Here is a 16,341-nt window from a genome sequence, read left to right as displayed (position 1 = left end):
CATGGGAACTGGCCTCTAAGACTAGATGAAAACAGCTCATCCATGCTTTTCACCCAGCAGTAGATTTCTATTCTTCTGGCCAGACCATAATAGAATAATCATCAACAAATAAAAAGACAGTTTTTTGCTAGATAAGAGTGGAGGTTCAAATAAGAGTGAAAGGTAGAGGGAAGAGATATGGGGACATATGTATATGTATAACTGATTCACTTTGTTATAAAGCAGAAACTAACACACCATTGTAAAGCAATTATACTCCAATAAAGATGTTTAAAAAAAAAGAGTGAAAGGTAGAGGAATTAAGAACCTGAAAACTAAGAAATGTGGTGTGGTAAGAGAGAGAAAAATTGTTATTAATGCTGCCCCCTTCCCTTCCCCATCCAGGTTAATTTCCACTCTGTTGAGGCTCAGTCAGCAAATCTTTAGCCATAATCACCACTTCCATGCCACCCCCTACCCTGTCTGTAAAGAGCTCTTCTTTATTCTACAGTGGATTGGGAGGAGGGGAATCCAAGCTAAGATATGCTAGAAGAAACACGTGGAGTCTCTCATTTGTGAGTAACCAAGCAATTGCCCTCACTTTAAGATTGCGTTTCTCAGTACTCTAAACCAAAAATGATGTTATAGATAAGAGCTGTTAAATGTTAGGAGCATGAGAACTGCTCACCAAAGTTTTCAGGCAACAGATACATAACTTGTGGTTCTCTTCCTATTTCAGTAGAGCATCACCTGTAATTTTTTTAAACCTTAAAAGCAACGCATGGGCTTCCCTGGTGGCGCAGTGGTTGAGAGTCCGCCTGCCGATGCAGGGGACACGGGTTCGTGCCCCGGTCCGGGAGGATCCCACATGCCGCGGAGCGGCTGGGCCTGTGAGCCATGGCTGCTGAGCCTGCGTGTCCGGAGACTGTGCTCCTCAAGGGAGAGGCCACAACAGTGAGAGGCCCACACCCGCAAAAAAAAAAAAAAAAAAAAAAAAAAAACAATGCATATGTTAATACAAACTCACTTAAAAAGATTAGGAAGAAAAGCAAAGCACTTGGCCTTTAAATCTTCGAAGTGGGTTTAATGACAGTTTAATGACAACCTGTTTAATGACAGGTCCAGAACCACATCCCTGTTTTATTATGTTTCATTATTACTGCATAATTTCCTTTATTACCTATGATAAATGGAAATCAAATACTTGCTGAGGTGGGTTTAAATAGGTAAGAGTGCAAAGAAAAATAGGTTGTTCAAATATCATGAAACTGGGATCTCAGATTCTTAAAATATATATTTATATTTTTAAGTGAGGTACCAAGCTATAACTCTCAATCTCAAACTAGCTGTGTGTGAGAGTTGTTTTTTCGTTTTTCTTGTTTTGTTTTGTTTTAGGATTGTATCCATAATTCAAAGATGAAAAGAATAAAAAGTACATTCAAAGCAGCATTCTCAGGATTTTTCACTTAGACTGATTTTTGGCTCATTCAAGTAGGAAGATCCCCCCCCCCCAAAAATTGCTAAGGTTGATGCAAGACGTGAAGCTAGTGAAGTTCAAGTACCGCCTGGGGATGAATTTCACCAGCATGACAGGTACAGAGCTGTCACTTTAAGACATCTTAAGAGAGACGAGGTTATTTTAAATGCCTTTCTCTCAGCCTTTTGATTACACAGGGAGCGACTAACTTCTCCTAGTGAAACCAGCTGGCCCGGGACGGAAGGAATAGAAATCCTCTGCTCCGCCTGCTGGAGGGAGGTGATTAAGAGCTGAGTGCACTGATTCGACCTTTCCAAAAAACTTAGCCTAGGATTGCTGGACACCCCGCAGCGAGTTGCGCAGCGGGCTCCGCTGTGCGGTGTCTGGCGTGTGCGGCCGGGCACCTTCTGGGTTGCTCTTCCTGGCCCCTACCCTCGCGGCTCTAACGTCAGCTACCTGCCAGGCCTCTCAGCCAGCACAGTGGGACATGCCCGAACAAACAGGGGGCGGAGCCTAAGGAGGTGGGAAGCACCCAGCCCGACTGCCCAGCTGGAAACGAACTCAGTCCCTGCCGGCTCTCCACTCCGGCAGAGTGTAGCTCGGCGGTGAGGACGCTGCAGCGCGCCCGCACTCTGCGGCCAGAGTGGATTCGCGCGACGTTGCGGCTGCGCGAGGAGCCTTTTCCTGGGAGCCATCCGGGAAAAGCCCGGCTTAACTACAGGCCTTTCGGCCATTGGACGGACCCCCCCAAGCCGCAGAAGGACGGCGAAAGGGGACTGAAGCTGAACCGAGCTCTTTCCGAATGGGGAGAGCCCGCTAGGGCGAGGTGGGAAGGAGGGGTGGGGCGTGTTGTGAAGCTCACGGCCAGCGGTGGATTATCCGGGACACTTTGCGCCTGGGGGCTGCGAAGTGATCGAGGAGGACAAGGGCATGCTCAGTGGTGGCGGCGGTGATGCGGCCCTTTCCAACGCCGCGGCGCGGGGGCAAGTGGAGGCCGTGCGGCAGCTCCTGGAAGCCGGTGCTGATCCCAACAGACTCAACCGCTTCGGGAGGTGCCCGATCCAGGTAGCTGGGGGCCCCGGGCCTCGCCGTCAGGGGGCGCACAAACACGGCACCGCGGCCTCCGTGGGAAGCGGCTGGGGACTGAGATCTCCACCGACTTAGACCTCTGTCTCTCTTGCTCTAGTATTCAGCTCAGGTGTAAAGCAGGTTTTCACCCACAAAAAATTTTAAAGAAAGGTATTGGAAACCCCACTACTTGTTTGGTTTTCTTTTTAATGGGGGGGAAAAGACCAATATCCCCTCTCCCATTTCATAAGAGATGCAAGGGATAGGTTCAACTGGAGAGGAAAGGGGAAGAGGAGAGGTTATTTGGGGAGGAGACCTGTTTTGTCTTATCTGTTTGTCTTTCAACAAACAGCGATCAACTTTCAACGATAGAGATAATTAAATTACAAGGTACACAATTTGGACTGAATTTAAGGAATCATACAAAATCACAGTACATGAAAAAAAATCACCCTGAATCTTTAAGCTGTGATGTGAAATTTTGTATTCTTTCCTCATACAGGCGAATTGAATACAAAGAAAAAAGACAGGATTCCTCAACCACAATACTTAATTCCTTTTATGTAAGCAGTGTCTCTTGAGTGTTACATAAGAAAAAAATGTGCTTCTATATATTTTTATTTAGTTATACTGAATGCTTGGATTACATAAGCATTGCTGCAGCTTTGTTAAATGGCAAAGGGCCTTCATAAATAGTCTCTTCATTGTTAAAATTCATTTATTCAATATGTTTAACTATTAATCCCACTTTAATTAGTGCTAAATATATTTTTTAATTTCTTTAAAATATAAGGTAATGTTTTGTGTTTTATTGTTGACTATTATGGTCATATTTAGTATTCACCTCACAATCACCTTCCAGAACCAAGCCGTTATTAAGGAATCTTGATAATTGTGTAGATTTTAAAGAAAATATGTATTCATTCATTTTGAATTCATAGAAAATACTGGAAGAAATGACGGATTGTTTAAAGCAGCAACAATATGTAAAGTAGCTCTTAAAGACTTCAAATTATATTAATTGTAGAAAGAGGTTTGTCGTTTTTAATTCACCATATTCTGAGATATTAAGAACCACTTTTCCGCCTCTTCTCTATGTATGAAATGCCCTTTACTTCACTAATAGAAATGATATCATGGTTTCTAAGGGAGGAAATAGATGTTTTTAATATCCATGAAACAAACAAAAAAATTTTGCATACTATCTTTTGATTCCGTGGTACATTTTAAAACATAAACTCACAAGAACATATAACAACATTTTGTATATTTAATTATCAAAAATTATTTTATTATATATGGAATCTAAAAAAAAATGGTTCTGAAGAACGTAGGGGCAGGACAGGAATAAAGACGCAGATGCAGAGAATGGACTTGAGGACACGGGGAGGGGGAAGGGGAAGCTGGGACGAAGTGAAAGAGTGGCATGGACATATATACACTACCAAATGTAAAATAGATAGCTAGTGGGAAGCAGCCGCATAGCACAGGGAGATCAGCTCGGTGCTTTGGTGCTTTGTGACCACCTAGAGGGGTGGGATAGGGAGGGTGGGAGAGAGACGAAAGAAGGAGGAGATATGGGGATATATGTATATATATAGCTGACTCATTTTGTTATAAAGCAGAAACTAACACACCATTGTAAAGCAATTATACTCCAATAAAGATGTTTAAAAAAATAAAATAATGGAAATCGGAAACTTGAATGGATAAACATTAAAACATTTTGTTTTATTGTTAAAATGAGAAAGTAAATACTTGCATAATGTACATGTACACAAATGGATACTATAGGATTACTGCTCCAAAACATCCTTTTTCTAAATTATGCATTGCTCTGATGTGACTGCTAAGATCCAAGCTCTTTTTTAGATAGCGAAATGTTTACTATTCAACATTATAAAATCCTGTACAATGTAAATATAGTGTTTATTTTACATTACCTCAAATATATTATCCTCTAAACGTTAGCCTTTATAATGTTAAATATTAGAAGTGAACCATTCATTAAAAACAATTTGTTTTCATCATCTTATAAAATTATGCATGACTTTACTTTTTCCCTTTTATCTCCAATTTCGGCTCCAGTTGTGGGACTGTATTCCCTTTATGAGCAGAGACATATAACAGTGAAAAGCAAACGTCTTCCACAGGGAATTTACTGCAAGAACTAAACAAAGTAAACCTTGTTTTAGACTTAGTTGTTTCTTATTTTCTCTCCTAAAGCACTGCTCTAACTTCTAAAATAAATATATCAGCTGACTGCCTAGTAAATTTTGTAGACTGGGATTATGGCTGGGGTAGAGAAAAGAAAAAGGAAAATAATTAAGACTTTAAAAGTCTTAACTCCGCCCATAAATCATTTAACAAAATAGACTCCCCTGTTTCAATGGAAATTTTAAAGAAATCTCCCACAACGGCGATAAGCAGTTTATCATCAGCTCTTTCTTGTCTTCCCACGTTTGGAGAATAAAATGGAACTAATTAGGGCTGAGTAGAGTATAATTGGGGATGGGGCCGGGGGTGGGGGGGGGATGGTATTGCGTCAGCAAATGAAGCTTAACTAGACTCCTGAGGCTTGTAAGAGTCTCTGGATCATGAATAGGTATTTCTTTGAGAAGACTCTACCTGCCCCCACCCCGGTCCTGACCGCTCTGCTCTCTCCGGCAGGTCATGATGATGGGCAGCGCCCGCGTGGCCGAGCTGCTGCTGCTCCACGGTGCGGACCCCAACTGCGCGGACCCCGCCACCCTCACCCGACCCGTGCACGACGCCGCCCGGGAGGGCTTCCTGGACACGTTGGTGGCGCTGCACCGAGCCGGGGCGCGGCTGGACGTGCGCGACGCTTGGGGCCGCCTGCCCGTGGACCTGGCTGAGGAGCGCGGCCACCGCGACGTCGCCCGCTACCTGCGCACAGCCGAGGGAGACTGATGGCGCTTGCACACAGCCGCCCCAAACGATTTTTCTTTACTCTCCAGTTCCTCACCCCAACTTAGTTCAATGAGGTCTGCAAACGTGGAGCGGCGGAAGTCTTCCTGGGCGACCTGATTCCCCGCAGGGAAGGAGGGGCAGACCGGGAAGAAATTTTTTTTCTCTTTTTTTCTCTGGATGCAGCCCTCGACACTCACCGTGAAGTGAAACGCAGAGGGGTGGGGCAAATGGATTTCCAGCGAGATTTAGGAGCCGAATGTGGATTTCCCAGGTTTATTTTTCAGGGTTTTCTGGCGAAAAGTGGCACATGACGAAATCCGCGAAGGAACCCAAGCGCTGCGAATCTTCACACAAAAGATGCTGGGGCGGAGTGGGAGGCGGCGGTGACTGGCATTCGGGTGGGAAGACAGGTGATAACGTTCGCCCCATCGACCTTGAAGGACCCCCCCCCCTTTAAGCCCCTACTTCAGGCGTTAGGCCCTGGGGATATGAGGGCAAAGCTGAAGACGGAGGACCAAGCAATGATGACGGTCGTCGTGGGCTCTTTCTTTACAAGCTGCACGGAGCAGAGCAGGTCACGTGCAAAACGCTCCATACTGGAAGCCTTGGGGACTCGCGCCCAGCTACACCGGATATATCTGACGGAGAAGAGAGGACCCGGAAGCCACCTCGAACTTGCCTGCTTATTCTAAAGTCCCCAGGGCAAGGTGGTTCTGAACAGCTCTCCGAAAGGGGCGCTCGTTTGCTGTTGTTAAATCAAGGCGAGATTCTTGCGGCGTTCCAGCAGTCCGCGCACAGGCTGAAGTCGGGGATTGTACCGAGAGCAACTGTAGGTAGGCCGTTAACTGTAACGATTTGTTTAATCTATGAACGGTAGGATACAGAGAGCCCCCTGTAAATTGCCACTTGAAAAGATTTCGTGATATTTTGTACTTCTGGGTGGTTCTTCAATAGCAGTCTTACTTACGGAGACTTTAAATAACAAAGTAACTCGTGGCCCTTGGGAAAGAGGTGAGGAAGAACTACAGCTTTTACACGAAGCTATGGCACAGTAGCAACGCCCAGATTACTTTGATCCTTAACCTATTTATTTCTCTGTTAAATTTTCTGTTTCCTTTACTACAGTCTCAGGGGGTCAAACAATGAAATATTACAAATGTATTTTAGAAGATCCATGCACTTACCCAGTAAATTATCTCGGGATATTTCCCAAAGCGTTGCTAAAAGAGTAGATTGAATATAAAACTGTTGAAAATATATGATGATGGCTCGCGGAATGTCTTAATATCTGCTGAACAAACTAAAGGTGTACTGTCTGGGGATTTAATTTCCAGTGTTGCTTGATACATTACAGCATTGGAATAACTGATATTTCACTGTTTTAATGTAAAAAAATTGAGATTGGACTCCAAGATTTTGGCTTAAAACATGATTCCATTCCTAATTTAAAGAAATTGTGGAATCTGATGACAACCTGATATTAAGGGAAACTAAATCAAGAAAATGTGGTTGGGTACTATAGGGTTCTGTGAGATCCACAGCCATATATATATTATATATATATAATATATATATTTGGCAAATATATATATATTTGGCAAATATATATATATATTTGGCAAAACCAAAACATCATACATTATTGGAAAATCAAGTACCACGTGGTTGCACTGAAATAGTAATTTATGAATACATGTAAAAGTAAATTCAGATTTCAAATCCACCTGGTAGGCAGATTTGGTCAATGTGTTTTATCAGCAGCACAAGAAGTATATACTGTTATATCTGTTTAAGATTTCACTTTGAAGGATACATGCAAGCAAATATAGCTCTATATACATGAGCCCTGCTTCTGGCTCTATTTTACAATTACAGAAAAATATACATGTTAATTTCTGTATCTAAATCTAAAATATTACCAAGGTTTGTACACATCTTACTACCTGACCTTCATTGCAAGATCTGGAAGTGAAATAAATTCAGAATTCAATAATGTATTCATTTGGCCTCATTTTTATATTTCCTTTTTCAGCCGAGTGAATGGATGAGAAAACAAGGATGATTTACTATGAAAGCAAAATCTATTTAAAATTTCCTGTGTTCTAATGGCTAAAATTAGTAATTTCAGATATAAGGAATGAAAAATAGATTCAAACAGAGAGCTCAAGATCCATACAGTTCCAAATGGCTTTGGGAAAGTGTGTTCATAGGAATGCTTTATTATATTTTATTTCTATATTATGACAAAAGCAATATGAATATGGTGTCCAGGACCAAATTAGTTCATTTTATGAAGCTAGGTAACTGACCTTCAGCAAATAAATAAAACTAATTTAACTTAGACCAACCACATTGAGATTCTATATTGTCCTTCCTTTTATGGGAAACGTTAAAAACAAACTACTTGTGTGTTAATATGTAGTAGTGAATAGGGATTTTTTTTACCACCTCTGCAAGTATCAATTATTTTTTAAAAAAACAAAAGAAATGCTTATTTTCCTTTTATGCTTTATCAGAGGCTGATTATTTTTATGATAGGGTGTAATTTTTCCAACGTTCAAGACGTTGCCACTCTACCAAAAGAAAAGAAAAGAGAAAAGAGCAAGTAGAAGTAGTCATCTTCAAAAATGATAGAAATAATCTTGGAAGCACTCTTGTGGACTGCCTTCTGAAACAAATGCAAAAGCTGGTGTCATCTACAGTCATCTTCTTAGCAGACTAAGAAGTCTGCTTTGGTATTTATGTCAGCAGCTAATCATAACCAAAATCTGACATGACTACTAAGTTTTCACTATCAACAAACTATTTCATTATCTTGTGAAAACTTGAAAAATAAATTTTAGGTTGGCATAATTTCACAGTGTTCAATTACCAAGCTTAAAAAGATGGAAACGGGGAGAAATAAGTAAGAAAATAAGAACATTTTAATTTTAAAAATTACTTGAAGGAGCAACAAGAGTTGAATCACAATACTTTCAATATCTTCTCCTGTTCTATTTATAATCCCAGGGAAGAAAGAGGGAATGAAGCAGAGATTAATTAGGACTTGATTGGAAGGTAGAAAACCTGGGTTCTGGTATTAGTTCTTCAACTAATTCAATATATGACCTACCAAATCATGTGACATGATTAGCCCCAATTTCCTCATCTATAAAAGATGGGAGTTGGACTAGATTACTTTTAAGCTCCCTACCATCACTAAAGTTTTATCGCTTTATAAGTTTGTTGCATACATGACTGTAATGGGGTCTTATATTTTATTAGTAATGATTTTGCCACTTTGCTTGTCTGAGCCAAGAAAAGCTATATAAAGGAATAGAGAGAAGAGATGCATTTTAAAATTCTGGAGCCTTGAGGGGTGGGGGATCTCCATAAGCACCACCTCCACCAGTTAGTTGAGAAGTTACCAACAAGTTTGTGGAAACTAGCACAGAAAAGATGCTTTGCAAAATAAATATGTAGTTTAATTTTAAGCTCTTTCTTACTTTGTCTTACCTCTGATTTTTTTTCTGTTGCATTTTGCATTTCTCTCATGTGACTCATAGCCACCAAAAGAATTCACTTCTTTAAGTGAGATAAGCAGGTAGACCCAATAAATTTATTAAAATAATGCTGAAGTAGGTGTTTACAAACTAATGTAAATGCTCTGAAAGAAACAGTGTTTATTAAGTAAACATATAACAAGTGATACTGACCTAAATGAGGTTGGTATAGGAGTTGTAACCAAGATAAAATGTTGGGGGCATTGGAAGGAATAGAAAGTGCAAAGGCACGAGAATGCTAAAATATGTAGAAAAGTCATTAGAAGATGAATAACTCTCTGTAAATAGCTGCTGTGGAGTTTACAGACCCATTTCTAAAGGTCCGTTCTTTCTGGTTTGTTTCCATTGGATTCCATGAAGTTTTAGGTCCCTAAATGTTACCTGGATGATAGTAGGAACCAGCTGGTCAGGGAAGAGCTCTGTATCACCTCAATATCAATACATGTTGATTTATATTACTGTGATTAATATGTAATCCATGCCAGTTACATATTATTTCATTAGTAGCACTGGCTTCAAAGCAGAATTTCCTGTATTACATAATTAACAAAGGGGTGATATATACAAGTTACCATTTCTATAAAGTATTTGTTTCCTTTATGCAAGGAATGCTATTAAAGTCTGAGTAAGGAATTCAAGAGGCCAAAAAGGACTCCTACCATTTGTAAAAGGTGATCCTGAGAAAAGTTTTATAGAAAATCAAGACAGGAGGGAATGAGCAGTTTCCCATTATTTCAGGCCTGGGAATATTTCACAAGCCCCACCAGTGTGTAGACCATAAGCAGTTTGTTTTGGTTTTATTTGATTAATTCTGTTAAACTACTGATCCATCTTCCATAAAACACCACCATGCCTCTCCTCCTTCTATTCCTTTTGTTACTTTCTTTTCATCTCATTCTCTGCCCTCCTGAAATGGCTGACTTGTATTATATAATTTGAAGTTTGAAATCAATATAAACCAAAGATTTTTCTGGGGGAAAAAAACTATGAAGATGATACACAGACTGTCTCACAGACATCTACGTTTTATTGGAAATTTACAAAGGAACCCCAAACACCTGTTAATGCCCTTCTCATTCAGAAGCCCCTGACATTAGACCTCCAGTAGATCTATAGAGTCAGTGCTGGCACATAAAATGTTTTACAACAGAGTTAAAGTGAAAACTTTAAGACCAATTACAGTAATTAAACCATGGCTCATTTCCCTTTCAAATTTGGCCTTCTCCCAAAATGCATAATCTATTTGTCTATCTCCTCTTTGGAATACTCTATATTATGAAAGGATTGGTGCTACTTCCTTTGAACCCTTTCTTGTGTGACCTCAGGGTCTCCATTGCATTTTAACCAAACGCCACTCTACCTTCTTCTCACTTTACAAATTTCTTCATCTCCTTGCCTTAGCTGAAAACTGGGTCTCCCTGAGAATTCCACTTTCTTCTGACCAGATAATAGTTACTGAGCTGTGGATAAGAGTGGGAGTCAGAACCAGTCATGAGTGTCTGCTGTTTGGGTGGCTTTCAGTATAGTCCTAAACCAGATAGGTAAAGGTTATTCATTGTTCTTCAGTTTTCACTCATCTCATAGTATAAATAATTGCATTTTGTTTTCCTTATCAAATTAAGTTGTAAATAATTTCAGTGTGTGTCATTATGTATTTTATAATATGTTTATAAGAGATAATATATAAACATAAAACAGTAAACATTTTTTCTGTTCACAAAGCCACAGATAGGTCAACAGATTATGACAACACACAGAGTTTTCTTCTGAAGGGTGAATGTTGGAAATATTTATATCCAATGGCTTCTCATTCTGTGGGTTATGAATACTAAGCTCTATCACCTTTCCTAGGGCACAGCAGTACCCTGTACAGTCTCCTATATCTGCTCCCAATATGCCACCTTAGAGTTATAAGCTATAAACTTGCCTAAAATATTTTGTCATCCTCTACTACTCTCTAATGTCTAGACTGCCTTGGACAGTTAGAGATATCATATATGGATCCATTCCAGAGCTGCAGGAGCCTTTTGGTCTGTTTAAATCCCACCTTGAACAGAAGAATTTAATGTCATCCCCTTTCTAGGGAAAAATTACATGACATTTCATTTTACATTCACCCTCAGGTATTTATTATGTCTGTACAATGGTGGTGCTGTCCCCATCAGTCATTTGAGACCAACATATAGGGAAGTTGTTCTCAACTCTGGCTCTCAATCATTCATGTTCTAAATTTTGAATTCACTGACCAACTTCAGGACTACAAAATTAGAATCTCTAGTTTTGGAGCCAAAAATTTCCATAGTTGTTACTCTAAAATTCTTGTTCATGATTAAACTTTCAAACAGTACAGAAAGTAAACAGAATTAATATCTCCTGAAACCTCCCTATCCACCATTCTCACTATCTAGGAGTAACCACTATTTTTGAAAACTTTTAATCAACTTCCCAGAAATATAGGTACACATAATTGTAAACAGCCCTGCCCCAACACACACATTTAGGAAACCATTCTGCAACTTGTTTTTTTTTTTTTTTGATAGTACATCTTTGACAACTTGCATTAGGAAATAAAGATGCACTTCATTTTTTGTATAGCTGCATAGTTTTGTATTTTATGGATAAACCCAAATTTTTTAAAACCAGTCTCTTATTAACAAACATAAAAATTATTTCCTTATTTTTTGCTACTACATATGCTGCTATAAAGAAACTTTTTTTCATCCTTGTATGAGCAATCTGTATCAATTTATAGAAGTGATATTGCTGAGGCTAAAGGTACATCTGTCTCTTTTTTTCTCACACAAACACACACATACCATATATGTCTGCACATATGTGTGTGTAAAATCTTTCCATACTTATGTGTGTATATATATGTGTGTATGTGTATATCTTCATTAATATATATACACGTATATGTGCATATATACTTTTCATACTTAGATGAGTTATAGGAGTGGAACTGCTGAGTCAAAGGGTAATACATATATACATGCATATGTAATATGTATTTTTTTCCATACATATATACACACTACATAAAAGTATACATATTTCCATACATCTATTTATGTATGTGTATATTTGCATACATAAACTCAGTGGAATTGCTGAGTCAAAGGGTATGTATATGCACATACAGTTTTAATAAATACTGTAAAGTTGCCTTCCAAAATGAATGTACCAAGTTACAATAGTATGTAAGAAGATTGTTTTCTGACAACTTTGCCAATGTTATCACTCTTTTTATTTTTGCCACACCTGTAGGTATATGTCAGTGTTTTTGTTACATTTCTTTACTAACCAGTAAAATTGAATATATTTTCATAATTTTTTAACCATTTGACTATTTGAATATCCTCTACTCTAAACTGCCCATTATATTATTTGCTAACTTTTCTACTGGGTTGTTTTTTTACTCATTTATGTATTTATATATTCTAGAAGTTAATATTTTATATGTGTTCAAATAATAGTTTTAAAATCTTCTAGTGTTTTGTGTCTTATACCTTTGGGGTTTGTAGTTTGAGCATGTGCAATATTAGGGAAGTTTCTCACAGAATTTTGATAATCAAGAGATACCTGAGGGAAAAAGCTGGTGTCCTAGGACATCACAGCTAGAGGGTAGTTGGGTGGCATGGCACAGACAAGGTATTAGTAAAATGCCCTCTCCTATCTCTGCCTGTGGGATGAATTTGCTGATCCAAAATAGAAAATCATTTTAAAAAATAGAAAATAATTTTCCTCCATTCAAAAACTCAGCTGCCAAGTCAGTTTTTAGGCCAAAGGAAGAGAGCAAATAAAAGCTCTGACATTCAATGATCCTCTTTCTGCAAAAATGACCCATCAATATTTCACTTCCTATTGACTCTGTTTAGCACAATAGAAAGGGCACAAGGCTTTCAGTCCAAAGACCTTCTTAATGATTCCAGCCCTGACACTTGCTGGCTATAAAGTATCTAAGATTTGAGTGCCTCTAGGTCTCAGTCTTCTCACCTGTAAAGTAGGGTAGTAATCCCAAATTCAAAGAGCCGCTGTGAGGATAAGTAATACAAGTGAAAGTGTGCACAAATAACACTGATCAGCTCTCGATCATACTCTTCTTGAAGAACACAAAGCCAAAGTCATCTGGAATTCCAAACGTGTTTGGAATGCCACAAATTAGTTGTGTTGCTAAAGATTCATCTTCATAATTGTATTTTGCTTAGTCTAATATTAAAATTAGATAGAATTCCCCTGCATACCACAACTAACAAAACACAGGTGTTGGGTAGCAGGGGAAAACCAAGATGGAATTTAAGTTTAAGTTTTAAATTTTATATTCATTGAACACAGAGCTTACTGTATAGTCATCTTACTCAGTGCTCTTACTCAAATGGCATTCCTCTGAAGTGGGTAACTACCCTTATCCCCAGAACAAGTTTGGGCGGAGAGGAAATGGTTATAGGTTAAGCTATACAGGCCCAATCAATACAGAAAGATCACAGAATGTAAACTTGGTTGGGAAACTGAGGCTCAGCAGACCTTTCAGGCATAATAGGATAATGTGAGGTTTAATTTTATGTGTCAACTTGGCTAGGCTGTGGTACCCAATTGTTTGGTCAAACACCAGTCAAGTTATTGCTGTAAAGGTATTTTTTAGATATAATTAACATTTAAATCCATAGACTTTAAATAAAGCAGATTATCCTCCATAATCTGTGTGGGCCTCATCCAATTAGTTGAAGGCCTTAAGTGAAAAGAGGTTGCCCAAGGAAGAAAGAATTCTGTCTCCAGGCTGCCTTCTGACTCAAAACTGCAACATCAACTCCTCCATGGGTCTCCAGCCTGCCTACTTGTCTTGCAGACTTCAGACTTGCCAGCCCCACAACTGGGTAAGCCAATTCCTTAAAATAAATCATACAAGCGCGTGTGCGCACGCACACACACACACACACAATTGGTTTTGTCTCTAGAGAACCCTGACTAATAATTTCAAGAAATGTGTAATACAGGTTTTCTCACCCTCCCGCACCATGGTTTACTGCCACAGCTAGTAACTCTGCCTGGGTCCAGGAAACCCTTCTCTCTTCCACTTCTCCAGAATCCTTAAATGATACTGTGCTGAAACTGGGCAGCATTTCCCCTCTAGGATGCTTTCTCTGATCCCCCACCTCCTAAAGTACCCCTCTTCTGTTTGCCATAAAATGAAATCCCCTCACTATAATTGTATGTTTTTACTAGTCCATCTCTCTCCTATGAGGTTTATTTTGGGGGTGGTGGTGGAGGAGGGGAATCATAGGTGTGGTGCAAGACAGAGCAAGACCGGCCTTCCACGGAGTTTACATACTAACTACTGACAGACAAACAAGTAAACAATTACTAATGATAACTTCTGTATGGTAAGTGCTTTAGGGGAAAAAAAATACGGTGCCTGGAGGAAGAGTCTCTGAGGGGGGCGGGGGGGGGCGGATATACCTGAGAAGCGCCCTGAAGGAGTAGGAGCTAGCCTTGTGAAGAGCCAGAAAGCGCATTCATTCTGTCACAGGGGAGCGGCAAGCAGCCTCAGCATGGAGCCTGGATGTTCCGTAAATTCTGAGGGAGTCCTACAGGAGAGGGGAGAGGTGCATTTGTAAAAGTTATTTAGAGTGGCTATTTAAGCCTGGTCCCTAAGTCTCACTTCAGCCGGCGGGTCAGGAGGCTACATCCTGTGCGGAGGTGAGGGACGGGAAGTGGAAGCAGCCTGCGTGCCGCTGGACCAGGTCTCTCAGTTACAGTACGGTGGCTTGCACCATCCAAGCCTCACTTGCCTCCTCCAGATAGTGAGAGGCTTGGCGTCTGTCTCGCTACGGAGCCACTCCTGCAGCTCGGCCAGTTGGCTCGGCCACAAGTAAAAGAAGCCACTTCGAGGCGGGCCACCTTTCAGGCTCCGAAGGCTGGGCCTAGTCCCACATCCTCTCTTACACGCCGGGCCGGCCAGGCCGCGCCTCCAGCCCGCGAGGCTCTCGGCCCATCGAGACTGACTTCAGGCCTGGGAAGTTGGGGCATTGGGTCAGCACCGCCCGCCTGAAAGGGGCGTCCTGGGCTCGACCACTCGCCTTCGGGGGAGCCGGCGAACCAGCGCCAAAGCTCCATCCAGCCCGACAGCCGGAACCCGTCAGTCTGCGCTCTGGAACCCGGCTCCTGCGTGTCCTCAGGCCGCCTCGGTGTCCTCGACTCACCCCTCCTTTATGCGGCTCTTCCCTTTCCTTCCCCCGCTTTTCCTGTGCCGAGTGGACCCCAGCAGCGCGGGGGGGCGGGGGGTATCCAGAAAGAAAGGGTCAGTGATGTGTAAGCAAAGAGGGGGAAGAGGGAGGAGGGGAGGAGAGAGGAAAGGGACCACGCTGAAGAGTCAGGCAGCAAGAGGGAAGGGTGTCGGAGCGCCGGGCGGAAGGAGGAGGAGGAGGCTGCGGGAGGAACGACCAGTGGACGCGGGGACAACGGGAGAGCGGGGAGCAGCCGTGGGGGAGGGGAGCACCGCGGCAGGAGGAAAGAGGAAGAAGCGTTCAGATGCTTCTCGGAGCGGGATGTTAAAACCGAAAATAAAAATTGCCTGGTGAATGGACTGCCGGCCTAGCCCAGAGCCCTCCGCAACGCGGGAGCAGGCAGGGGAAGGGGCGCGCCGATCCAGCAGGGGTTGGGGTTCGGCTCCGCCTACCTGGTCCGGCGCGGGGCCCGCCGCTCCAGCGGCGCCAGCGCCACGCAGTGTCCAGATGTCGCAGCAGTTTCCTTTAATTTCGCTCGTTTCCCAAATCGAGAAGTGGAGTATAGCGCCATTTCTTTAAAAACTGACATCCAGCCTCCTGAATGGCGGATAGACCCATGAGATAAATTTGCTTTTTTTTTTCTTTCTTTTTCTCTTTTAAATAATCCGGTTTGGAGAAAGGAAGAATCCCCAGCGTGGGGAGCGAGGAATAAAGGAAGGGGGACAGGGAAGCAGGGACGCGAGCTGGACCGCGGCGGTTCCTGATATGGCAGGGTCAGGTGACGGATGTTGCGAGGGGGCGGGCTGCCTGGAGATGCGTTGTGGCGTCAGGACCTTGAGCTGTCACCGCGTGGGGCGCCCGCGCGGAGGGTGGGAAGGTGGCGGCGCGGGCGGGGGGGGGGGCGCGGACAGGGCGGGAAAGAGGAGGTGGGCGGGAGGGAGAGGAACCTAGGACGCTAGCTGCCCGCGCGCGCGCCTCCAGGCGCCTCAGCCCGCCTTTCCCGCGCGCGCTGGGCGCAGAACGGTTCTGGGCTCTGAGGAGGTGGGGGGCGAGCGGGCGCGCGCAGGGAAGGCGGGTGCGCGCGTGCGGGGCGGGGATGGGCTGGGGGCGGCGCGTGGGT

General features: G+C 42.2%; 1 protein-coding gene and 1 long non-coding RNA gene across 2 annotated transcripts; one reads left to right on the top strand and one right to left on the bottom strand.

Annotated features, from left to right (window-relative positions):
* The first annotated feature begins 2,055 nt into the window (after positions 1–2,055).
* Positions 2,056–5,492, top strand: CDKN2B (cyclin dependent kinase inhibitor 2B). Its single transcript, XM_032635386.1, has 2 exons — positions 2,056–2,521; positions 5,195–5,492. The coding sequence occupies exons 1-2, from the start codon at positions 2,387–2,389 to the stop codon at positions 5,453–5,455; spliced, it is 396 nt and encodes a 131-aa protein (XP_032491277.1). The 5' UTR covers positions 2,056–2,386; the 3' UTR covers positions 5,456–5,492.
* Positions 4,976–15,994, bottom strand: LOC116755637. The gene is made up of 3 exons (XR_004350414.1): positions 15,674–15,994; positions 14,455–14,582; positions 4,976–6,319 (listed from the first exon to the last, which is right to left on the bottom strand). It is a non-coding gene; the product is annotated as an uncharacterized LOC116755637 (long non-coding RNA).
* Positions 15,995–16,341: the final 347 nt, after the last annotated feature.

Source organism: Phocoena sinus, chromosome 6, assembly GCF_008692025.1.
Source record: "Phocoena sinus isolate mPhoSin1 chromosome 6, mPhoSin1.pri, whole genome shotgun sequence".
Classification (NCBI taxonomy): domain Eukaryota; kingdom Metazoa; phylum Chordata; class Mammalia; order Artiodactyla; family Phocoenidae; genus Phocoena; species Phocoena sinus.
The sequence above is the reverse complement of the archived record's forward strand: the minus strand, read 5'-3'. Positions and strand labels throughout refer to the sequence as shown.